General features: G+C 36.3%; 1 protein-coding gene across 7 annotated transcripts in view; it reads left to right on the top strand.

Annotated features, from left to right (window-relative positions):
• PARG (poly(ADP-ribose) glycohydrolase) overlaps nt 1–25,693 on the top strand; it is a 133,422-nt gene that overhangs the window by 89,504 nt on the left and 18,225 nt on the right. For all 7 annotated transcript variants that reach the window (XM_023240676.2, XM_023240678.2, XM_023240675.2 and 4 more), the window contains 3 exons: nt 10,401–10,479; nt 12,969–13,077; nt 23,533–23,638. In XM_023240676.2, the coding sequence (XP_023096444.1) occupies nt 10,401–10,479; nt 12,969–13,077; nt 23,533–23,638 (294 nt within the window). The remainder of the gene's footprint in view (nt 1–10,400; nt 10,480–12,968; nt 13,078–23,532; nt 23,639–25,693) is intronic.

Here is a 25,693-nt window from a genome sequence, read left to right as displayed (position 1 = left end):
ATCATGACCTGAGCCAAAATTAAGAGTCAGACACTTAACCGACTGAGCCAGCCAGGCGCCCCAAAGCCAATAGATACTTTAAATATTAGTCTCATTATGTTTTAGAGAGCTCTTAATGTCTGGAATGTGACTGCCTCCAGCATTTGGGTGTGTCAAATAATACTTTAAAAGATTTTTAATTTTTAGCAGCTAAATGAGTATTTGAACCGAAGATTCAGAACAGAATCTCTCCTTAGTTTTAAAGATGAATTTTCATCCTTAAAATAAAAAAGTTGGTAGAATGCTGGGCATTTAAACTCAAAGCTAATTTGTTTCATTTGCTTCATTTCTTTTTTACTTGGGAAGTAGTAAGTCTCTTATCTACCATTAATGTTGCTGTAAATAAAAGATGTAATTTTCCTGAGAATAGTAAAAGGAAAATACTAGAATTGTTTTTTTTTTTTTTTAAAGACAGTTTGTCCTCTGTCTAAAAAAGGATCATCACTATGGAGTTATGTCTGTTCTCTACCTTACCTACAGCTATTGTAAAATGAATGGAAAATTGCAGATCCATGACTCACCTTCGCATCTATAATTACTTCAGGCTAGGGACATCCGGGGTGACTTTTAACTCAGCATTTTCCCTCACATCCACTTAATTCTATTATAGTGCCTTCTAATTAATATCTGTGATGTGATGTTCTCTTAATGGAAATGGCCATTTCATCATCTATTTGATGTTGGATTTCTGCCATCTTCCTTCTTAGGAGACTCTTAACCATGCACTGCAATCTATCTGCCTGATCAATTCCATTGCTTCTATGATTCATCCAGGCTCAATGAGCTAATGGCTGTGACTATGCTGCCTGAATCTGTAGAAGAGTTTGAGAAATTAGAAATAAATTAAATTTATCATCATTGTGGGGTATCTGGTTGGTATCAGACTTTGAAATGAATATGAAACAGGTCATGCAAACAGGCAAATAGTGTTTATCCAGATAGTGTTATCCCTCTATTTGCTGTGATCCTCCCTGGAGGCAGCCATGGGTAAAACTTTTCAGTAAATATAGATAGAAGGAAAGAAACTGCAGTCTCCCCCCTGCCCCAACCTTTTCCTTTTTTACCCTTTTTCATGTTCTTCTACATCATCTAGCAAAATAACTTTACTACCAAAGGGTGTTATCATGGTTCTGGGAGTTTGTTTTGTTGTTTCTGTATGGTGAGCACTTAAAGCAGGTGCCTAGACATAAAACTTACTGAACAGAATGTTAGTACCTTTAAAATAAAACCTGCCCTCTAGTGAAGAGAATTGCCCCAGATATCACAGATGCTTAACATCTTTTGTGAATGTCAGCAGATCTGCTAGAAAGTAGAAAAGTGGATACCACTGCTTATGGTATTGATGCTTCTTATAGAACAACAACACTGAAGGCCCATCACTACAAAAACAGCCCATTGCTAACTAAATGATACCAGCTCACTGGGAAGGATCCAAACTCAGTTTGAGTTTAGCTTCTCTTCATTTTTATTGATCATGGGAATGAAAGTCAAGAATGTTCTATCTCCTGCATAATCACCACTGTATGAGTGCTCCTAAGAAAAGCAGGGTAGATGGCTTTGCTTTCATATAAACCTTCTTTCCAAGAGCACAACCCATAGATACATAGAATTTTTTCAGTCTCCAAATATTTTTTCCTTAGTTCTTCATAAATTTTTCATTATTTGTAAGAGAAGATAAGAACATGTATTACCAAATCTAAAAACTCATTAGTCTGTCATGAACTCTTGCACATATTTTAATGGATTCCTTCTCGTTTTTCCTTAAGTGAAGATTTGTCTGTGAGCACGAAGTCTTATAGGCTATACCCACAGAGAGCTACCACAAAGGTCATTCAGTTGTCTTCTCTTGTTTGCTATTATCGCTTTTTACCTTTGTGTTTCATCATAGTTTATCAATAAATTTGAATTTAAAACAAGGGTATCTGTTTTTCAGAACAGACAGTTGATATAATTTTGAAGCATGTCTACTCAGAAAAACCAGGATTTAATTTTCTTAGAGCAAAAGCATCTGTATATGCATCTTTGATTTCCCATACCTGAAGGAAATAAATCTAATCTTGTTTCTTTTAGGAAGGAAGACTAAAATCATCTTAACCTAAAATAGAAATATAATAATTGGTATTTTATATTTTTCAACCACTTTCTTTTGAAAAGACAGAACAGGTGTTTGTTTTCATAGTTAAGAGATCAGAGCAGGCAGTTTTGTTTTGTTTTTTATAAATAAGGAAATGGAGCTTGTCCACTGCTGGACAAAAATTAGAAAGGAACAGAACTATTCATAGCTGTCTTTATTTCCAGTCAGGTCAGGAGACAAGGTTGCTTTTAAACTTCACATAAATGAAATCACGTGTCTTTGGTTTCTCTACCTCTTTATAAAGTTAAGTTTGATGACACCAATACTAACTGTTTTATGGTTTTGAAGACTTTTAAACTCCTATGGCTTTCCAAGCAATTCTATGATGTAAACAAAACAAAAATTATTAACAAGCTTGATATTCATATGCTGAAATGGAAGTCCCCTGAGAAATTTGGTTACTTAAGGATTCACTTTGGGTCCCTCGTGTTTCCTAATCTCAGTGTGGTGCTCCTTTTACCATGCCACCCTGTCTTTGTAAATGTGAAATTTTTATATGTGTCAATTGCATAGTACTTTCTGATTAAGTCTTTCTGGACTTATTATTTTAACCTCAGTTAATATAATGTTCTTCCGGTTTTGTTTGTTAATAATTATGTTTATGCAAGTACTTAATTGCTTCTATGTTCTTCTTTCTTTCTTTCTTTCTTTCTTTCTTTCTTTCTTTCTTTCTTTCTTTCTTTCTTTCTTTCTTTCTTTCTTTCTTCTTTTTTCTTTTTTTTTAAGTAAGCCCCATATCCAATGTGAGGCTTGAACTCACGACCCTGAGATCAAGAGTCGTATGTTCCACCAACTGGGCCAACCCCTGCATCTTATATACTTGCGTTACAAAATGCTAATATAGACACAAATGTTAATGACTTATAATCCTGCCCTTGAGAAACTGGTAATCTAGTGAGGGAGTTAGATTACCTTTTCAACAGCTTTATTGAGGTATAATTGGCATACAGTAAACTATATATTTAAAGTTTACAGTTAGGGAAGTTTTGACATATGGCTACATATATGAAACTGTTGCACCATGTTTTAATTTCTTATTAAATTAAATTTCTTAATTTCTTATTAAATTTGTTTTCTTATATTGACTTTTGAAAATGCTTTATATGTTTTGGATACAAGTCTTTCTCTTTTTATTTTTTAATTTATTTTTTAATTCTTTTTAATGTTTATTTTTGAGAGACAGAGAGACAGAGTGTGAGTGGGGGAGGGGCAGAGAGAGGGAGACACAGACTCCAAAGCAGGCTTCAGGCTCTGAGCTGTCAGCACAGAGCCCGACGCAGGGCTGGAACTCACAAATTGTCAGATCATGACCTGAGCCGAAGTCAGACACTTAACCGACTGAACCATTCAGGTCCCCCAGATACAAGTCTTTTGTTAGATATATGTGGTGTTTCTTTTCATGACCTTAATAGTGATGTTTAAGGAATGGAAGTTTCTAATTTTGAAGTTCAGTTTACTGATTTATTCTTTTTGTTTTCATACTGTCTTGATTGCTGTAGCTTTATAATAATTCTTGAAATCAGGTAGTGTGAGCCCTCCAAGTTTGTTCTTCTTCAGAGTTGTTTTGGTGAATTTTAGAATCAGTTTATCAATATCTACAAAAAAGCTTGCTGGACTTTTAGTCAAGACTGCTTTGAATCTGTAGATCAGTTTGGGGAGAATTGACATCTTAACAATATTTAGTCTTTGACACATGAATGAGATATCTCTGTTTATTGGGGTCATCTTTACTTTCTCTCAGTAGTATACTTTTCACTGTATACTTTTACATTTTCTCAGGTTTATTCCTTAGTATTTCATATTTTTTTATTGCTGTGTAAATGTATATTTAAAATTTCAGTTTCTGATTGTTCATTGCTACTGTGTAGAAATATAACTGACTTTCAGACTGCAATTTAACATGTTAAGTTCCTGACTGATGTTCTGTGCAGAGTACTGTGGAGCACAGATAAGGGACCACCAACTCTACTTATGGTGTCCAGGAAGGCTTAGCAAAAAACATGAATTCTGTAGTTTATTTTCTTAATTTGTAGCTGAGTATCTTATCCAAAATTCTAGATGAATTTATAAGAATTAAGTATACATTATTTTAAATTTTTGAAAAATTATTTTTAAGAAGCAGTATGCTAAGTAATAGACTAGAAACTCTAGTATCGAGTTTAAATCTTTTAAGTTTTTGTTATGGGAAATTTTAATCATCTGTGAAAATAGAGTATTTTTCATAGCTTTTTAGATATTTATTTATATTGTATAGATATTTTTATATTTATATGTGTATGAGAAATTTCAGACTCAGGAAAGTCACAAGAATAATATAAGGAACTTCCATATATTGTTCACCCAGATTCACCAGTTTACATCTCTCCCCATCTGCTTTATCATTCTTTCTCTATTTTATTTTCCTCATCTCTGTCCAAGAGTATGTTGGAGACATTATGACCCCCCCCCCCATTTTTTTAAATGTTTATTTTTGAAAGAGAGACAGTGTGACCAGGGATGTTGGGGACAGAGAGAGAGGGAGACACAGAATCTGAAGCAGGCTGCAGGCTCTGAGCTATCAGCACAGAACCCAATGCAGGGCTTGAACTCATGAACCATGAGATCATGACCTGAACCAAAGTCGGACACTTAACTGACTGAGCCACCCAGGTGCCCCAACTTTGTGCCCTTTTACCCCAAATACTTTGTTGTATATTTCTTAATAACTAGGACATTCTGTTAAATCAGCACAGCAAAGTTATAAAAATTGGGAAATTTAACATTAATAAAGAACTATGAGTTAATTCCTACTCAATATTTTCATTTTCATTTTGTCAGTTAACCTAATTATATTCTTTGTAGCTTTTTTTCCCCCCAGTCTACTCCGGTAGTGGATCACATCTTGACTCCTTTCAACCAGGATAGTTTCTCAGCCTTTCCTGGTATTTGTTCACCTTGATATTTTTAAAGTATATAAACCAATTACTTGGTAGATTGTCTCTTATTTTGGGTTTGCGCAATGTTTCTTTGTAACTAGATTCAGTTTATTCATTTTAGTTGGAATCCCACTGAAATGACGTGTCCTGCTCTAATGTATCTTTTGAAAATAGTAATACCACTTTGTTTCAGTGTCTGTGATATTAAGTGTCAGGACTTGGTTGAGGTAGGATGTGCCAGGTTCTCCACTGTCAAGTTAGTATTTTCCCTTTCTAATTAATTTGTAGTTATATATTTTACATACTTTGAAAGTGTAAATATCCTGTCCTCATCAAACATTTGGCCACTAATTTTAGCACCCATTTTCTTAACTCCATCATTCCTTCTGCATTTAGTAGTTGGCACTCTACTGTAAGGGAGATTTTCCATTCTCTCTTATTTATGTATATTAATATTTCTATAGATGCATGGATTCTTACTTTATTCAATGTGTTAAAATCCATTATTGTCATCTGTTTTGATGCTAAATTATTCCAGATTTGGTCAGTGAGAGCCCCTTCAGTTGGCTATTGTGTTCCTTTGACAATGCGCCAATCATTCTTTAATGCACTTTCTTCTTTTTTGGCATAAAAAGATGTTCTAAACTCAATCTTGTATATTCCCTGCCCCTAGATTCAACCATTTCTCCAAGGAGTCCTGGATATAGAGTAATTTTTAGAAATCAGGAGTTGAATTGGTTATTCCTTATTGCTACGAACAGAGTCATTGCTTCCATGCCTTCATCATCAGAGCCAGGAGGTATATGGTTTAACCACACACACGCATATACATACCAACAAACAACCATGAATTCCTATGGGTACCTCTCATTGCCATCCAACATCATGGCATAAATTCTAGCCTTCCTCTTTTTTCATTTGCATAAACCTAGAATACACAGAATGTGATTTCATAACTTCTAAGCCTTGCCACTGCAAAAAGCAAACCTGTTAAGTGGAGTTAAGCTGACATCCTTGTCCACATTTAGTTTTGTCATTCTTTTTGATTTAGCTCTTCTGTCAGGTACATAGTGGTATTTCACTGGGGTTTTGATTTGCATTCCCCTTAGGACTAGTGATGGTCACCAGTATTTCATGTAGTCTTTGGCCAATTTTGTATCTTCTTCTGTGATGTTTAAGTCTTTTGCTTATTTTTCTAGATTGGGTTGTTTGTATATTTTTATTATTGACTTCTAGGAGTTCTTCAGTATTCTGAACACAAGTCTTTTGTCAGATAGTTGTTTTCCAAATATTTTTCCTCCAGTCTTGCCTAAGCATTTTCCTAAAAGTGTTTTAATATTGACCTAATCTAGTCTTTTAAAATTTTTATTAAGGTTACTGCTTTCTTTGTCCTATTTAAGAAATTTTTATGTACCTCCAACGTCTTAAAGCCATTCTCCTGTGTTTTCTTCTAGAGGTCTTATAACTTTAGGTTTTATGTTGATGCCTGTTATTTTATCTCAAAATGATTTTTGTTCATAGTGTGAGGTAACAGTTAAAGTTTATGATATTTTTCTGTATGAATATCTAATTATTGCAATAGCATGTCAGAAGGATGATCCTTTCCCCAGTGGATTGTTTTAGCACCTTTGTTGTAAGTCAGCTGATCATACAAGTGTGGATTTATCTATGAATTCTATTTACTTCCATTGATCTATCTATTGGTCTTTCCTTAGGTCACAACTAAGTAAATCTTAAACTCAGGTAGCTGAATCCTCCAATTCTGTTCTTTTTTCACAAGTATTTTCATTATTTTAGGTTCTTTGCATTTCCATTCAAATTTTAGAATCACCATCTCAATTACTATTAAAAAAAAAAAAAAAGGCCTGCTAAGGATATTAACAGGATTGAGGAAAATTTGCAATTACAGTATTGAGAAATACAATATTGAGTCTTCAAGCCCCTGAACATGGTCACCATTTATTTAAATCTTCTCTACTTTTTCTCAGTGGTGTCTTCTACATCTTTTGTTACATTTACTCCTAAGTATTTTATGGTTTTTGATGCTATGATTAATGGATTTTTAAGTTTTATTTCCCCATTGTTTGTTGCTAGTATATAGACTTATCTTTGATCTTACTGCATTTATTTACGAGCTTTTCTTCCTTTTCCGTAACTTTTCTTTCTTTCTTTTCCTAGTGATACCTTAGGATTTGCTACATGAACAGTCATAACATTTGCAAATAGGGATAGTCTTATTTTTTTTATTCTCTTTGTGACTTTTCTTTCTATTTTTATTTTATTTTATTTTATTTATTTATTTATTTATTTATTTATTTATTTATTTATTTATTTATTTCCCTTATTGCATCCGCTAGGACTTCACTACAGTGTTGAATTAGGTGGAATGTTTTTATCACTGAGTATAAAGGTAGTTGTAAGTTTTTATGTAATGATCCTTAATCAGATTGAGGGAGTTTTTTTTTTTTTTTATTCTTAGTTTTGCTGAAAATATTAATCATGATGGGTGTTGAATTTTATTTTTTCTCCAACTTTTGATATGATTATGTGGGGTTCTTTAATCTGTTAATGTGATGAATTCCATTAATTTTTCAAATGTGAATTGAAAATAAAAGCATAATTGTTATGTCTTTCTGGTGAATTGACCCTTTTATCATTATGAAGTATTCCTCTTTATCTTTCATAATACTCCTTCACATAAAGTCTGATTTATCCAATATTAATATAACTACTCTCACTTTCTTATGATTGGTGTTGTCATATTTGCTTCTTTTAATTCATAGGTTCCTCTCTCTTTTACTTTCCTTATGAATGTTTTGTAAGCAGCCCAGACTATTGGTCCTATAGAGTTTCCCATGGTCTAAATGTTGCTGATTACATTTTCATGGTGGTATTTAACATGTTTCTCTGTTCTCTGTCTGTAAAGTAATAGTTAAATGTAGAGGCCATTTGCAGTGTTAATGACCACATTTACTACTCTTTGTGTATAAAAGCTTCAGGTTGTTTAAGTAACCTGTTAGAAGTTAACCTGACCCCCAAAATGAAATTAATTTTCTTTTGGATGAAGAATTGACAGTTCATAATTAGCATGTCATGACTTGATTTTGTTATTTTTATTTTTATTAAACATGTTTTCTATTTTTTTAAGTTTGTTTATTTTATTATTATAAGTTTATTTATTTTGAGAGAGAGAGAGCAGGGTAGGGGCAGAGAGAGAGGGAGTCACAGACTCGAAAGCAGGCTCTGCACTATCAGTGCAGAGTCTAACACGGGGCTCGATCCCATGAACCATGAGACTGTAACACCAGCTGAAATCAAGAGTCGGACACTTAACTGACTGAGCCACCCTGGCGCCGCTAAGTTTATTTATTTATTTAAGTAATTTCTGCACCCGGCGTCGGGCTTGAACTCACAACCCCAAGATCAATAGTCACGTGCTCTTCCAACTGAGCCAGGCAGGCACCCCGTTTCCTTTTTTTTTTTTTTTTTTTTTTGTAAATCTTTATTAGAGAGAGGGAGAGAAACAGAGAGAACGGGGGAGGGGCATAAAAAGAGAATACTAAACCGGCTCCTCGCTATCAGTACAGAGCTGACACGGAGTTCAGTCTCATGAACAGTGAGATCATGACCTGAGCCAAAATCAAGAATCATATGCTCAACCATCTGAGCCACCCAGATGCCCCCTCCTTCTTTTCTATTTTTATAAACTATATTTTTTTCTGAAATATTGTATATTCTAATAATATTTTTTCCCTGAATATTAAGTCTGTCACAGATATCTTCAGTATTGGGCCTTTATTGTATGAGTAGTCATTTGTTAATAAATAGTGTTCTAGCTGTCTGTAAAAGTCAGGGGGCACCTGGGTGACTCAGTCAATTGAGCGTCTGACTTCAGCTCAGGTCATGATTTCGCTGTTCACGGGTTTGAGCCCCACATCAGGCTCTGTGATGATAGCTTGGAGCCTGGAGCTGACCTTAGATTCTGTATCCCCTCCTTCCCTATGCCTCTCTGGTGATCTCTCTCTCTCTCTCCCCCTCCCTCCCTCTCTCTCAAAAATAAATAAAAAGCATTGTAAAAAAATTGAAAAAGTCAGTCTGCTTGCATTTTATTTACTGGCAAAATTAAGGCACTTGGACTAAAAAAAATGTCACTAATATTAGTTGTCAGTGTTGTCTTGTTTATTTTTTGTTAATTTCTTTTTTCTTTATGAAAAGTATTGTCTTGCTCAGGGTTTTCAGCTTTTCGTTTTACTGTTTTGTTGATTCTTGAAAATTAAGTGATTACTGAGCTGATCGTAGGAATTGGAATGATTTTATTTAGTTAAATAATAGGACACTTTGGCACCATACCTCCTGACCTTCAGGTCTGATGAAGTAGAAATCTCTGGGAGTGCCTGGCTGGCTCAGTCGGAGGAGCTTAATGTAACTTGATCTCAGGGTCATGAGTTCGAGTTCCACATTGGATATAGAGATTATGCTTAAATAAATAAAAACTTTTAAAAATAAAAGTAGAAATCTCTATTAAGTGGCAGCCTTGGTGCACATTCTCATCAAGTGAATTTTAATTATGTTTTTTTCCCCTCCCTTTCTCATATCACAATATACTGGTTTTAAAATGCCCTTTGAAGTCACTTGCATGTTGATAGGCAAGTCCTAGATTTAATTTTAATGACTCTTTTCTTAGCAGGGAATGTCATTATGTAAAATTGCTTTCTCAATAGTACAAACTAAATATTACCATCAGATTACTAATATTGAAGACATTGGACTTTTATAAAAGTCACTGCACTCCTCACGAAAGAAATTTTTTTATGTAAAAATTTTTTTAAGTTTATTTTGTGAGAGAGAGAAACAAAGCACACAAGTGGGGGAAGAGCAGAGAGAGAGGGAGAGAGAATCCCAAGCAGACTCTGTGCTGTTAGCACAGAGCACGATGTGGGGCTTGAACTTAAAACTGTGATACCATAACCTGAGCTGACGTCAAGAGCCAGATGCTTTACCGAGTAAGCCACCCAGGCATCCCTTATGAAAGAGATTAACATGACAGAGCATATTTTGTTTTCTCTGTTGATCGAGACATTTATCTGTGTACAATAAACATTGCAGTGGCTTTTATAGGTGTCATTTTCTTCCTTACAGAAAATAATAGCAAGTCATTAAGACCAATGGGGTTTTTTGGTTTTTGTTTCAGTTGACATTTGCCAATAAGGTATTTCTAGAAAGGAGAAATAAGTTTATTAACAAGACCCTTTAGAGCATGCAGCTTTTAAGAAAAATCTTTCCAAAAAATAATGGCAGATTATTTGTTTCAGGTACCGAACAGTACAGTGAATACACAGGCTATGCTGAAACGTATCGTTGGGCCCGAAGTCACGAAGATGGGAGTGAAAGGTGAGTTCATTTCTGACTTTAGTATCACTTGACCAAAAGCTAAGGATTGTGGGCTTGACCTAGTACATTCTGTCTCCCATCTACTCTTATTTCAGAAATGTAACTGCCTTTTTATGTTCGGTATTACAGGTTCATTAATAGTTAAAATAGTATTACCATTTCCATATACAAAAGGGAAGAACAGAGAAATAAAAGCCAAAAGTCTAAGCCAAGAACAAGAAGGGCAGAACTCTTGTTCTTTTTTTTTTTTTTTTTTTTTTTTTAAATTTTGATGTTTATTTTATTTTTGAGAGAGAGCTCACAAGCAGGGGAGGGACCAGAGAGAGAGGGAGACACAGAATCCAAAGCAAGCTGCAGACTATGAGCTGTCAGTGCAAAGCCTGATGCGGGGCTCGAATCCACAAACCGTGAGATCATGACCTGAGCCGAAGTCCTATGCTTAACAGACTGAGACACCCAGGCACCCCAGGACTCTTGTTCTTTACCTCTCAGCTTCCAGGTTGTAAGCAGTCAGTGGAGGTTCACTTCCAAGGCCAAACTTATTTAGAATAAGTTCTTATTAGAGCTTAAAGCCTTTAACTGGCTTATTTAGTTATCCTGAATTTTTCTGTGAGATTAAGTAGGTGGCGAAACATGTTGAGAAAGCTTGCCTAATGCCACAGAACAGTTAACAGCAGTAAACTTTGCTGTTCCTGTCTCCTTATTTCTGACTGAAAAATATGTTTATACTTTGCCATTTTTGCTTCCTCACAAAATTGGTTTATTACCAGGGGTGAACTTTTATAGAAATGGTGCCTAGATAATATTCCATTGTGTATATATATACCACACCTTCTTTATCCATTCATCAGTTGATGGATATTTGGGCTCTTTCCATAATTTAGCTATTGTTGATAATGCTGCTGTAAACATTAGGGTGCATCTATCCCTTTGAATCAGTATTTTTATATCCTTTGGGTAAATACTCAATAGTGCAATTGCTGGATCATAGGATAAAGAAGATTTGACATATACACACACATTCATACCTACATACATCATTCATACACGCATACATATATACACACAATGGAATATTACTCAGCCATCAAAAAGAATGAAATCTTGCCATTTGCAACAACGCGAATGAACTAGAATGTGAAGTAAGTCAATCAGAGAAAGACAAATACCATATGATTTTATTCATATGTGGAATTTAAGAAACAAAACAAATGAACATGGTGGGAGGGATGGGAGAGGCAAGCCAAGAAACAGACTCTTAACTATAGAGTACAAACTGAGGGTTACTGGAGGGGAAATGCGTGGGGGGATGGGTTAAATATGTGATGGGGATTAAGGAGGGCTGTTGTGATGAGCACTGGGTGATGTTTGTAACTAATGAATCACCTGAAACTAGTATTATATTGTATATTAACTAACTGGAATTTAAATAAAAATTTGGAGAAAGGAAGAAAAAAGAAAGAAATGGTGCCTGAAAGTGTGTGTGTGTGTGTGTGTGTGTGTGTGTGTGTGTGTGTGTGTGAGAGAGAGAGAGAGAGAGAGAGAGAGAGAGAGAGAGAGAGAGAGTGTATGTATGAAAAAGAGCCATTGTTTCAGAATCAGCAGTTGCCCACCTACCCTTGCAAACTTATTCTTCATAATATCTCAAATCCAACCCCTGGTCTCTATCTCGTTGTTTTGATTAAAATATTTGGTTGCAACAATTATGTGGATGTTTAATTGCTGATAATTACTTACAGACTAACATGAAGGTTTCTGTTGCCATTCTTCAGCATGAAAAAGTTGCTTGGCATGTCAATTTATGTAAGTCTGTAAAGAGAATATTGGAATATTTGGAATTTCACGTTTCCAAAATCATCTCACCCAGTCCTTATTTCCACAGGCAGTGTGTTACTGTCTGCTTTACTGTGTTTGTCTTTTTAAAAATAGTTTTGCACTGTCTGCAGTTGTGCACAGTACACATTTTTTGTAACACTTGACTTCTTGGGGTTATGTTTTGGATGATAGTGATACATGGCAATGTTATAAACCCAAGCCCCAAAGAGCAGGTCTTTGAAAGCCAAGGAGGAATGAGCTTTTTGACCTTTTTTTTTTTTCTTCTTTTTTTGGCGTTAGTCAAGATACAAATGACGTCTCGTTAGTCTTAGAGGAAAACCAAGAGCTAAGTTCCTTTTGTGTGGCCCCTAAATCGTTTAACTTCTGAGACTCACTGTAAATGATGTACCTGTTTACAATAGGTCATGTTTGTCATCTCTTGATAATTTTTCATGTTACCGTTTAATGCCTAACAGTCTATAATGTGAATGTCTTGAAATCTAAGAATAAAATGGTGTTTTCTGCCCTCCTGTTTTGCTGAGACCTATGGCTACTGGTTTGTTGGTTTATTTTTAATATTTTAACCCTGCCAAATTCTCAGAAACCCGGCCTCACAAGGGTTATATCTTGTGGTGTCTTTCCTTAGTCATCTTGCCCCTTTCATCCTGCCCCAGGGACGCCTGGCAGCGGCGTGGCACCGAAATCGTCGCCATTGATGCCCTTCACTTCAGACGCTACCTCGACCAGTTTGTGCCTGAGAAAATCAGACGCGAGCTTAACAAGGCCAGTAACCTCATTTCTTAGTTCATCTGGCAACTGTCATCTATTTACTGCCATTTTATTAATGCTGAAATTAATGCTTTCTGGTAATTCTTGCAGTGTCAGTATGTCTGCCCACAGCTCTCCTGATTTAATGGGTCTGTCAGCTTGTACAAGATGTACTTTCCATTTCGTAATTGCTTGATTACTGATGCCAGATAGACTGTTGCTTGATATTGAGCCCCACACATGCATTTAGCTCATCAAGTACTTTTACTTGCTTTGGAACATTATTATTTTAAAACCATATAGAAGTGAATGAGTGCTAAAAATTTTTTTCGCACCTTTCAATGATGTCTCTGCAAAGGTATGCTGTTAGGATTGATGCAGATAAGCCATAAAAGTTAAGTTTTATTATAGGTAAGATTCACTTGTAAATTGTTTATTGATTAGATAATTTGGCATATTTATGATAGAATCTGTGATTTTCTGTGATGTTCAGTGCTGTCTACTACAATCATTTGTCTAATTGTATTACAGAAATATGAAAATGAGCCATACCTATTATTCAGATTTTCACTTCTGTTAACCATATAAATAAACTCTTATCATACAGTAGAGTACTGATTCTATTCTCTAGATTTAGGGCTTTACCAAAATAATTGATAATTTTAGATCCTCAAATTAACGGCCAAGGAAACTGACCCAATTCTGAAAACCATTGTTTAACTCACATTGTTATGAGATTGTTTGTTAAGATAATGAGATCTGTGGTTTTGCATGGCTACACATTGCCAGTCCCTACATAGACTTATGATTATGACAGCAGACTGAGTGTACCATTGCAAGGGGATTGGGAGTGCCCTGGGACTGGCACTTCTGGCATTAAGTATATCCTCGTCACAGTTTCTGCCTGGTCTTACCACAGAAATGGCCTCTCTGTGGTACTCTGCTTATCCTAGCTCAAACACCTTGCCCTCCTTATAGTTAGTAAAGTAAACAACCAAATAATCCATAGCGGCTTTTACTACTCTTACAAATTGGTATATATTTTGAGTGTAAAGACATTTATTATCTTGTGTTCTGATCTACTTGAGAATCTAATTGTTGAGTGTTTTCTCATACATAATCTATTAGGTTATTTTAATGTTTACAGTTCTCAAAGGGATCTCTTAAAAATTTTGAAGAGTAGGGGTGACTGGGTGGCCCAGTTCATTAAGTGCCGAATTCTTGGTTTCACTCAGGTCATGATCTCATGGTTTGTGGGACCGAGCCCTCAAGTCTGACTCTGCACTAGCAGTGCAGGGCCTGCTTGGGATTTTCTCTCTCTCCCTCTCTCTTTGTCCTCCCCTTCTTGCTCCCGTTTGCGCATGTGCTCGCTCTCTCTCTCTCTCTCTCAAATAAATAAACTTAAAAAAATGTTAAAAAAATTTTTTTGAAGAGTAAGTAAATGCACTGTCTTCCAAAGTTAAACTTAGGTAACTGATAATCACGTGTATATATTTTTTCTTTTTTTTTTTAAAGTAATTTCTCAGAAAACCTATGCAGAAAGACTGTTGTTTGGTATATCAGCAGGTATAATTTCTCTCCTTTACCTGATTCTGAAAGTCAGAGATTCTAGAACAAAATATCTTTTATTATGTTCAGCACATTTTAAATGTAAGCCTTTCACTATTCCAAATTCCTGTTTCCAAATACATGATATTTTTATTATATAGCATATCAAGTAGAATGAGATTTATCTTTAGATTTTCATCAGATATTCCTTCCTTATTAAACACATATGAATTTGTTAGATGGTCATGGTCACTGATAATAGAAGACATTTATGTAAGCAGTAGGTAGTTTGGAAAAGAAATATGTGTAAAGGGAATGTGTTTAACCATAATCATACATTAACAAAAATTTAAAGGATAAAAATTTATATTCTCACAAATACTTTTCTGTTGGAGCTAGATTGTTCACATTTAGAAATTATCTGCAAATATAGTTTTAAAAAATAATCCTGGGCGGGGCGCCTGGGTGGCCCAGTCGGTTAAGCGTCCGACTTCAGCTCAGGTCACGATCTCGTGGTCCGTGAGTTCGAGCCCCGCGTTGGACTCTGGGCTGATGGCTCGGAGCCTGGAGCCTGCTTCCGATTCTGTGTCTCCCTCTCTCTCTGCCCCTCCCCCATTCATGCTCTGTCTCTCCCTGTCCCCAAAATAAATAAACATTAAAAAAAAAATTAAAAAAAAAATAATCCTAGGCATAAATAAATCTTTTTTAATTACCCATGGCCAACTGGTATTCTCTACATTTACTTATTTATATAGCACTAACCTTTTTGCCTCTCCTCAAAAACAGCAGAAAGTTAAAGATATGAAACTTTGGTGTATGTGAATAAGTTAAGTTAGATATAAATATTTGTAGAATGTAGAGTCCTTAGGAAACTCACTTCATACAAAAAGAATGAGCCTTTAACCTGGCAACAGAAGACGTTTTATTTGACTCAAATCAGTCAGTCCCAAGCGCACTACCTTGCTTATGAGAACTTCTCAAAAATATTTGTTAAATGCATTAGTTGGTGAGTCATTAAACTTCTTAGAAATTACTAACACAGTTTTTTTTATTTAAAAAAAAATTTTTTTTTCAACGTTTATTTATTTTTTTGGGGACAGAGAGAGACAGAGCATGAACGGGGGAGGGGCAGAGAGAGAGGGAGACACAGAATCGGAAACAGGCTCCAGGCTCTGAGCCATCAGCCCAGAGCCTGACGCGGGGCTCGAACTCACAGACCGCGAGATCGTGACCTGGCTGAAGTCGGACGCTTAACCGACTGCGCCACCCAGGCGCCCCATAACACAGTTTTTTAAGATAAACTTTTTAGATATAATTACATTATCTTAAATCACTGAAAATGTTACAAATTTATAGATATTTCCTAAATATTCTTCACGTGCCAGATAAAGCCTCTAAGTCTACTTTCCATTCAAGTATGGAATAGATGAAACCATATGAAGCAGATGGATTGATAGTATGTAGTTCTCTGTTTCAACCTGCCATTGTTCATATCAGTATGCAAGTAAGTCTAATTTATAGTTCATAAAAGGTTCTTTGCGGTCAAATAGTGGTGGAAAAAATTTTTAATTATACAAATAGCAATAGTGAAAATAATAGCTAACATTAAATGATTGCATATGACATGCTAGGCACTCTACTTAGCACTTTAAATTTGATGTCTGATTTAATCCTAACCACCCAGGAAAGTGTAGATACTCTTCTTGTCTCCAGTTTAGAGATCATAAACGGAGCCTCAAGAAGTTGAATAACTTGCCTCACGTCACACAGCTGGGCAGTGATGAAGTCAGGACTTGGATCCAGGTTCCCCTGACTTCAAACCACTTTTTAAAAATGTAACTCCTTTCACATAGATATTACTATAACTAGGTCTCTTTCCAGACTTTTTACCTATTTCCATCTTAAATCACTGAGAATATTCTCTGCATTTCGTTAACAATCTCCTGCAAGCATATATGTCCTTGGTTACCTCTTTCTTCTCTTAAAATCACAATCCTAAACAGCGAGCAAGCTTCTAGTTGATTGCTTTTCTCCGTGTCCTTTATTGTTTGATATACTTTTTAAAGGAACTTTGAAGGCTTTCCCCCCACCAGCCTATTTATTAAATTCTCTAAGACAAGAAAATAGCACAGGTGTAGAGGAAGCTCATTAGCACGTGGGCTAACATTGAGCAAGCACCTAGTTCAGGGCCTGGCACACAGGAAGGCACTTGATAAATATATGTTCTTTCATTCACTGCTGTATTCCAAAACATTTTCTCTTTTAGCCAAGATTGAGTTTTCTTTTTTTTTTTTTTAAGTTTATTTATTTATTTTGAGAGAAAGAGATCTGTGCGCACACAGTGGGGGAGGGGCAGAGAGAGAGGGAGAATCCCAGGCAGGCTCCACACTGTCAGTGCAGAGCCCAAAGCTGGGCTCGAATTCACAAAACTGTGAGATCATGACCTAAGCCAAAATCGAGAGTCAGACACTTAACTGAGCCACCCAGGTGCCCCTGAGAATTAGTTTTCTAAATCTTTCATTGGAAAAAAAGAAAGCAGTAAACGATTTTGTTAAATGTCATTGGCAAGTTAATTAGAGAACTAATTCAAATAGCTTTGGGTCTTCTAAATAAAAGCATTCCATCATTTATTGGTTACATTTACCTACTAAACTGGAGTTATGAATTTTAGTATGGCGGCCGAGTTTTACATAAACTGACAACACAACTTGGAGAGAATATTAAGTGATTTACACCTTGCTGTGTTTGATAAACTTGGGTTTAAAGCAGAAGAGTCTGTATTAAATTACTCTAAAGGTGACTTGTACAGTTCAACTTTTTTTCATGCCAGAGAGAAAGTGGGCAGGAACAGAAAACTCATTTTACCTAGGAAGCAACAGAGCGTAAGACCAGTTTTCACCATCAGAATTCAATGTGGATCTCTGAATTCTGTGGGCTCTTTTGCTACTTTTAGGCATTAGTCATCAGGTCGAACTGAAAGGGCAATCCCACAAAGTGCTTTATTCCCTTTGGAAACAGTTTGCTCCGTCTAGGCTCCACCTGTCCTATTGGACCTACATCATGACCTGCAAGCAGAGTTGGTTTTTAAAAGGAAGAGTCTGTTGTCTTTTATTTAACTGATACTGTGAAGCAGTGTTTAATTCTGTGAGGGATCAGCTGGGTGACACTGTAGAGGAAAATTATCTTTGTAGTTGGAAGGATTTATGACTCTAGCTTGCAAAAGTGGCATATAGCTCAGCAAGGGAAGAAAGAAATCATCTGTGAAAAGTTGTATTTAGCCATGTTAGACTCATTCAAGTAATATTAAGTAATGAATACATTTCGTAGAGGTTTCTGGATCAGAAATTGAACGAAGCAAACAGACCACCCCAACAGGAAATCACCACCATTTATGGATTTTTTTGTTATTACCCATCAACAAATTTGGAAAGAGGTTGTTATTAAACCAGAGCTTAATTAACAAAACCATTCAATACTGGCTGCTGGTATTTCTTTTTTTTTTTTTTAATGTTTATTTTTGAGAGAGAAAGAGAGAAGCAAGTGGGAGAGGGGCAGGGAGAGAGTGGGAAACAGAGAATCCGTTGAAGGCTCCACGCTGTCAACGCAAAACCAGACATGAGGCTTGAATCCATGAGCCCTGAGATCATAACCTGAGCTGAAGTTGGTCACAACCCACTGAGCCACCTAGGTGCCCCTAGATGCTGGTATTTCTAAGTTCAACATCTGGGGTAGCCTAGATAGCCCAGTTGAGAGAGTGTTAAACTGGAGGAGGAGTTCAACATCTGATCATTAATAATATTTTCTTAAGTATAGTTGACTCTTGAACAACTCAGAAATTGGGGGTGCCAATCCTCTGTATAGCTGAAAATCTACATATAACTTTTGACTCCCCCAAAACTTAACTATTAATAGCCTACTATTGACTGGAAGCCTTACTGACAGCATAAGGAGTTAATTAACACGTAGATTGTATGTTTTGTGTATTATATACTGTATTCTTAAAATAAAATAAGCTAGAGAAAAGAAAATGTTATTTAGAAAATCATAAGGAAGAGAGAAATACATTTGCAATACTTTAGTGTACTTATCAAAAAAATCTGCGGGGCGCCTGGGTGGCGCAGTCGGTTAAGCGTCCGACTTCAGCCAGGTCACGATCTCACGGTCCGTGAGTTTGAGCCCCGCGTCAGGCTCTGAGCTGATGGCTCGGAGCCTGGAGCCTGTTTCCGATTCTGTGTCTCCCTCTCTCTCTGCCCCTCCCCCATTCATGCTCTGTCTCTCTCTGTCCCAAAAATAAAATAAAAAACTTTGAAAAAAAAATTAAAAAAAAAAATCTGCATGTAAGTGGACCATGCAATTCAAACCCACCTTGTCCAAGGGTCAGTTGTATGTGTCACTTTACTTTTCAGAAATATTAGCCCCAAATGTGTCATTTTTAGTGAGTTTTTTCTTAAATCTCTTAATATAAAGAATCAGAGTAATCATAGATAACCTAATCCAATCTTTGATTTCACACATAAGGAAACTAAGGTCTGCATAATTCTTTCATTTTATTTAGTCTATCTAGTAATGTTACAATTAACATTTATTTATTTATTTTGAGAGAGAGAATGCATGCTTGTGCACAAGTCGGGGAGGGAGAGAGAGAGAGAGAGAGAGAGAAAATACCAGGCAGGCTCTGTGCTGTCAGTGCAGAGCCCAACACAGGGGCCTCTATCTGTTGACCTGAGCCAGGATCAAGCTACCCAGGTTCCCCCAATTATTTTGTGGAGAAAAAAGTCATTCGTGATCCTACCTTTCAAATAGTTGTTTTCATTTTTGTACGTCCTTCCACATGAATAGTTTCATAAAAATGTATTCAAAAGTTGCCTGTAACTTTGTATTTTACCTATTCAACTATATATTGTAAATATTTTTCGCATTTTCTAATATCATCATAATTTGTTTAATGGCCGTAAAACTGGTTGGATTGGTGTACTACAATTGAACTACTATTTTTGAATAACTTGGTAGTCCCAAGTTTTTCTCATTACACGTAATGTAGTAATAAACCTCTTTGTTATTTAATCAAATAACAAAAGAAATTTACAAAAGATGAAAATTTTGCAAAATCGTTATTACTTAATCTAAGGATAATTTTTTTTTTTTAAATAGGCTCCATGCCCAATGTGGGGTTTGAACTCACAACCCTGAGATCAAGAGTCTCATGCTGTACTGACTGAGCCAGCCAGACACCCCTCTAAGGACAATTTTAAGACTCTTGATTAATAATATTTTATTTTCTTCCACAAGATTCTTAAGGATCTTTTTATATTATGTTTGTTTTTAAGAGATCACAATATTATAAGACCTCAGAAAATCAGCAGTGGTACCAACTGTGTATTAATTTAAGTTAGACTAGTGGTAGATTGTCTCCAAATAAGTGACTCTTTGGGAATAATAATTGTAAATTATTACTCTAGCTAACAGTGTAATCTATTTCCATTATAATGAAAGACATAGTTTAATTTTATCTACTTGAGCCTGCTAAACTTGATGTTGAAGCCTGAGCTCTTACTTAAGAGTGTGTGTGTTCATGCATGTGTGTGCATGGATTTTTGTGACTATTCCCTTGAGTACCATCTATTTCCCAGGTCCAGTTCTGGGCCTGTAGGTTTTTACAACTGTTTTCTTGGTTTTATTTTTCACTTTCTTTGCTTCCATCCTATATCTCTGTATTTATCTCATCACTTTCTGGCTGGGCTCTAGTTTTTACCTCTAGGTACCAGTATTTTCTTCCTGCCTCTTGCTTTTCTCAAAGCTCCCCATTGTATCCTTCAGGATACTAGAATTACCTTTGTCTTCCTTCTCTTCTTCCCTTCCCATCAAAACTCATTCTGAGATGAGTGTTCTTTGGTATTCTCTACTTATTGTCCTAAGGTATGAATGCTTCCTCTTTTTCTCTTTAAAGTTGTTTATTAATAAAAAATAAATAGCTGTCATTAGTGATTATGGTCAGGATGTGACTATAGAGTTTGAGCTGGCTTTCTTTTTATTCTTACTGCTCTGATAAATTGCCTCAAGTTCTCTGGCGGTAAGTGTGGGGGGGGGGGGGAGGGATGTATTTGTTGCCAGCATGGAGCTCTTGAGAACTCCTAGTACCTTTCCCTCTGAAGTAAGAACTTGGCAACTCCACTCTTTTGAGGTCTCTATCCTTATCTGATCTTTATTTGTTACTGTAGGGGCTCATTACTGCTGTAAAAGGAAATGATTCCGTGATTAGTGACCCTGCTCTGGTCTCTAGCATTTGAGGGATATTTCTCCTTACTGCAGAAGGGAGAAGTATGGGTTGTTCCTCTAAAGGAGACTTAGAAGAGCTTGCTGCTTCTCTCTTATGTCTGACCTTGGAAATGCTTGGTTTAAACAGAATAAAAGAATTTTGCATTTAATCACTATAAATAGTTATTCTTTTTTTAAGTTTTTAACGTTTATTTTTAAAAGTTTTTCTTAATGTTTATTTTTGAGAGAGAGAGAGAGAGAGAGAGAGAGAGAGAGAGAGAGAGTGTGTGTGTGTGTGTGTGTGTGTGAGAGCAGGGGCGGGGCAGAGAGAGAGGGAGACACAGAATCTTAAGCAGGCTCCAGGCTCTGAACTGTCAGTGCAGAGCCTGATGCTGGGCTCCAACTCACAAAAGGTGAGATCAGGACCTGAGCTGAAGTCAAACACTTAACCGACTGAGCCACCCAAGCGCCCTAATGTTTATTTTTGAGAGACAGAGACAGAGCATGAACAGGGGAGATGCAGAGAGAGAGGGAGACACAGAATCCAAAGCAGGCTCCAGACTCTGCAGTGTCAGTGTAGAGCCCTACACAGGGCTTGAACCCATGAACCACAAGATCATGACCTGAGCTAAAGTCGGACGCTCAACCAACTAGTTGAGCCACCCACGCACCTCAAATAGTTACTCTTTGTACCTAATTACTCTGAATTGTTTTATATCTTTTAATTTCTGATTAACTTTTTAAAGTATTATTTGATTTGTTTTGCTTAAAACACGAAATGCCGGTTAATTTCAGTTTTATAGTTTGTTTTTGTTATGGCCATTTTTCAAGATAGTTGTGGAGTTTTGGGGTTTTTTTTTTTTTAGCACAATTGGTTAGCACTTTACATTAGACTTTTCTTCTAATAATATAAATATTTCAAATTCTCTGTTGTTAGGCTCTGGTTTCACCAAGGTATGTTTGCTCATTAAAGAGGAGTCAGCCCAGATATGTAGAGATGGCAATAGGAAGAGACTAAAGCCATTCTGACAGTGTAAAAGAGAGGCGGCACTAACAGGAGGCTAAGAAATCATCATCTTCATGTAGGCCTGTTGAGGAGAATTTGACAGGGAAGCAAGCGGCAAAGTTATGTGTATTCTGACAGAGTCTTTTCTCCCCCTTTGGCATAAAAGCAGAGACTCTGTGTCTTTTAAGAACCTGCAAAAAAAAACAAACAAACCTAAGCTCTTGATATTTTTGATCTGAAAGAGATTTTCAGAAGCTCCATGCATCTGATTATACAGGTAATTTGTGAGTTCTAGTGTAAGCTCTGTACCACAGCATTGAATAATGGTCTGGTACCAACTTATAATTAATATCTGTCAGGATTTACAGCCTAGGAGGGGGTGGAAGGAATAGCCTTGTTAATCTATCCAGACAGTGTGTAAAATAAATTTTTATACCTTTGTAGAAACTTCAGAGAGCAATTTACTATATTTCTATGTGTGGGTTTCATGGAAGCATCTTTCTTTATCCTTGGTTTTTCTCTAGGAACATTTGTCACAGATCATTCTTTTTATTTTATTTACTATTATACATAAGCTATATTTTAGGCTTTGTTTGCTACTTGAGAGAACCCAGGGGAGATTTGCTTTGCTATTACATTAAACCTCTTAATATAGTCTGATAGTTTCAGAAAACTGAGAAAGACCAACTAGGCTGGCAGCAAAGAAATGGAAATCTACAACTTTGGGGCTTAAACTGCAGTCTTCTCATGTACAAAATTAAATGTTCCTCTAAGTAAGACTTAGCCAGTGTCCTCAGGATAGATCATACTTTTCTCAAAGTGACTAGCGAATGTTAAAATATTCTAGCTTAAAGCAGAGCTGTGAAACCAGAGAAGCTTGGAGCTAGAGAGGACCTTAAAGATTATTTTAGGGGCGCCTGGGTGGCGCAGTTGGTTAAGCGTCCGACTTCAGCCAGGTCACGATCTTGCAGTCCGTGAGTTCGAGCCCCGCGTCGGGCTCTGGGCTGATGGCTCAGAGCCTGGAGCCTGTTTCCGATTCTGTGTCTCCCTCTCTCTCTGCCCCTCGCCCGTTCATGCTCTGTCTCTCTCTGTCCCAAAAATAAATAAACGTTGAAAAAAAAAATTAAAAAAAAAAAAGATTATTTTGTAACCAGGTATAGGAATCCCATACACAGTTACTAGTCTTTAAGTCCCAGTAATTGAGAGAGCAAGTGTTAAGGAAGCACAGTGGTGATACAACTCTTTACCTTAATGGAAAAAATGGTGTTCAGAATCCTTCAAATAAAGCTATATGTTAAGTGTCTTTCCTCCCTTCAGTTCCTGGTAGTTTGTAATTGGGATCCCATCAGTTCTTGAAATACCTTTGATATTTTCATTTATATTTGTTTGAATCAGACAAAGAAACTGAGACTTGTCTGTATTGGTTTAAGGGCTTTGGCCCAGCATGAAAACAAATAAATACTAGAATTGATCATTTCTTACTCTCTTCTATAATCCCAGGATTTTCTTGTTTTCACTCTAGTTTGGCCCCTAAAAAAAAAAAAGAAAAAAAGAAAAAATAGAGCATAAGCTTGGTAATAGCCACTGATCTTAGTGCATCAGTCACAAATACTGTTAGTGTCTAGTCACTCACACACTGTGATGTTTCTTTCATCCTGCAGGCTTACTGTGGATTTCTCCGTCCTGGAGTTTCTTCAGAGAATCTTTCTGCAGTAGCCACAGGAAACTGGGGCTGTGGTGCCTTTGGCGGTGATGCTAGATTAAAAGGTAAGTAAATAAGTTGTTGTAAGAATGATAAGCATTTTGACTACAGAGAAAAAGTCCTTCAAACTTGGATTTCTAATGTTCTGTTTTATACAATAAGAGACCACAAAGATTGAAGAGAAAAACAGTATTTGACACCATCCTCTTTCCTTATTGTATTTAAAGGAATACTTATTTTTATTTGCTATTTCCCTGTAAAGATCTCTTTAGTCTACCAGACCAGTATTTAGTTGAATAGAGGGATGGAAGAGTCCAGAATGACTATGAAGTTTCAAACCAAAGTACCCGTTAAGCACTTTCCTTCACAGAAGTGATTTTGATAGAGCAATTTCGTTGACTCACTCATTCACCAAACTTGTGAGGCATCTGCTATGTTGTAGGCACTGTGGTAGACTCTGAGAATGCAAAGGTGAATAAAATGTAGTCCCTGCTTTGGAATTCACAATTTGGCATATGAGAGAGAAGCATAGAAAATGCAATATAGTAGTGAATGCTTTAGTAGAGGTGCACATATGTGGGAGTACAGCTTGGAAGAGCTGCATGAAGAACATAGATAAGGAGCCACTTGGGTACCCAAGAAGGATAAACATTTCTTACATTTTATTGTTTATGGTAGAAAAATCACAAAATCTGATCAAAGCTACTGGCCATTTACCAAATTATGACATTTACTTTACTCTCAAAAGTATCAGTCGTAGAAAATCGTATTGTATCATTACTTAAGAAGGATACTGTTCTGTGTCAACCCAACTGGTCTGTCGTCAACTAGGTGTGCTGCAATACAATCCTGGCATGAACTACCTGGAGTTAGTGCAAATTCCACAGGTTAAGGGCAAAGTCCTCCATAAGACCACCTCTACTTCAGACTCTAGCTGCAAGTCTGGGGGCAGGGTGTCCCCAGGCCACCTACATCTCTGACCAACTGGCTACCAATCTAGGAGGTTCCCACAAGCTCCTTCAGATTTGATAATTTACTAGAATGACTCATAGAGCTCAGGAAGGTGCTACTACATTTTATTATAAAGGATACACATAGGGTGAGATCTGTGAGGGAATACAGAGCTTCCATGCCTTCTCGCTGTGGTGTCAGGGCACATCTCTCTCCTCATACATCAGTGTGTTCGCCAACGAGAAGCTCCACTGACCTTTGATGTCCAAAGTGTTTTTGCTTGTTTGTTTTTTAAGTAGGCTGCACACCTCAGCATGGGGCTTGAACTCATGACCCTGGCATCCTGATGTCCAAAGTTTTTATTGGGGCCTCATTATATAGGTATTGTTAATTAAATCATTGGCCCCATTATTGAACTCAGTTTCAACTCTCTTTCCATTTGCTGGAAGTCAGTGGCTGAAAATCCCAATCCTGTAGCTATGTAGGGGCTCACCCAGAGTCCTCCTTAGCATAACAAAGACATTCAGGAAATTCCGAGGTTTTTGAAATTCTTTGTTATACTACAGTTAATAAAGTAATAAAATAAAACAGAAAACAGCCAACTGGCCTTGATAGCCAAACTAGATATAGATAAAAATCTACCTCTCTGGGAATAAAATAGTTGAGTCTGTCATTATTTATGAGTATGTTATTTTTGTAAAAATGTCACATTTATTATTTTTTTAATCCAGAAAAATATTATGAAGTGTGTAAAAATCATCAGAGTTCATTGTTAACGTTTTTGGCGATCATCTTTTCAGATATCCCTATTAACAATCTCTGTAACCATTTGACATTAATAACATAACACCAGTCTATGCTCTGACCTCTTCTTTTTGAAAACCATACAAATGTAAATGTACTGTCAACATTTTTAATAGCTATATAGTATTCTGTTGTATTTCTCCTTACCATAATTTATTTCACTGGTTCTCCCTTTATAGACAGTTGGTTTATTTTCTTAATCTTACAAGCAATACTGCAGTGTATAATTACATATGTTATATACGATTATTTTCTTAGGATTAATTCCTACAAGTGAGATTAATAACCCAAAGGCATATATACTTTATATTTTGATACTTGTTGCAAGTTATCCTTCTGAAAGGTTATATCAATTTCTATTGTCT

This window comes from Felis catus, chromosome D2 (assembly GCF_018350175.1).
Source record: "Felis catus isolate Fca126 chromosome D2, F.catus_Fca126_mat1.0, whole genome shotgun sequence".
In the NCBI taxonomy this organism is placed as follows: Eukaryota; Metazoa; Chordata; class Mammalia; order Carnivora; family Felidae; genus Felis; species Felis catus.
Note: the sequence above shows the minus strand (reverse complement) of the source record. Positions and strands in the feature narration are given on the sequence as shown.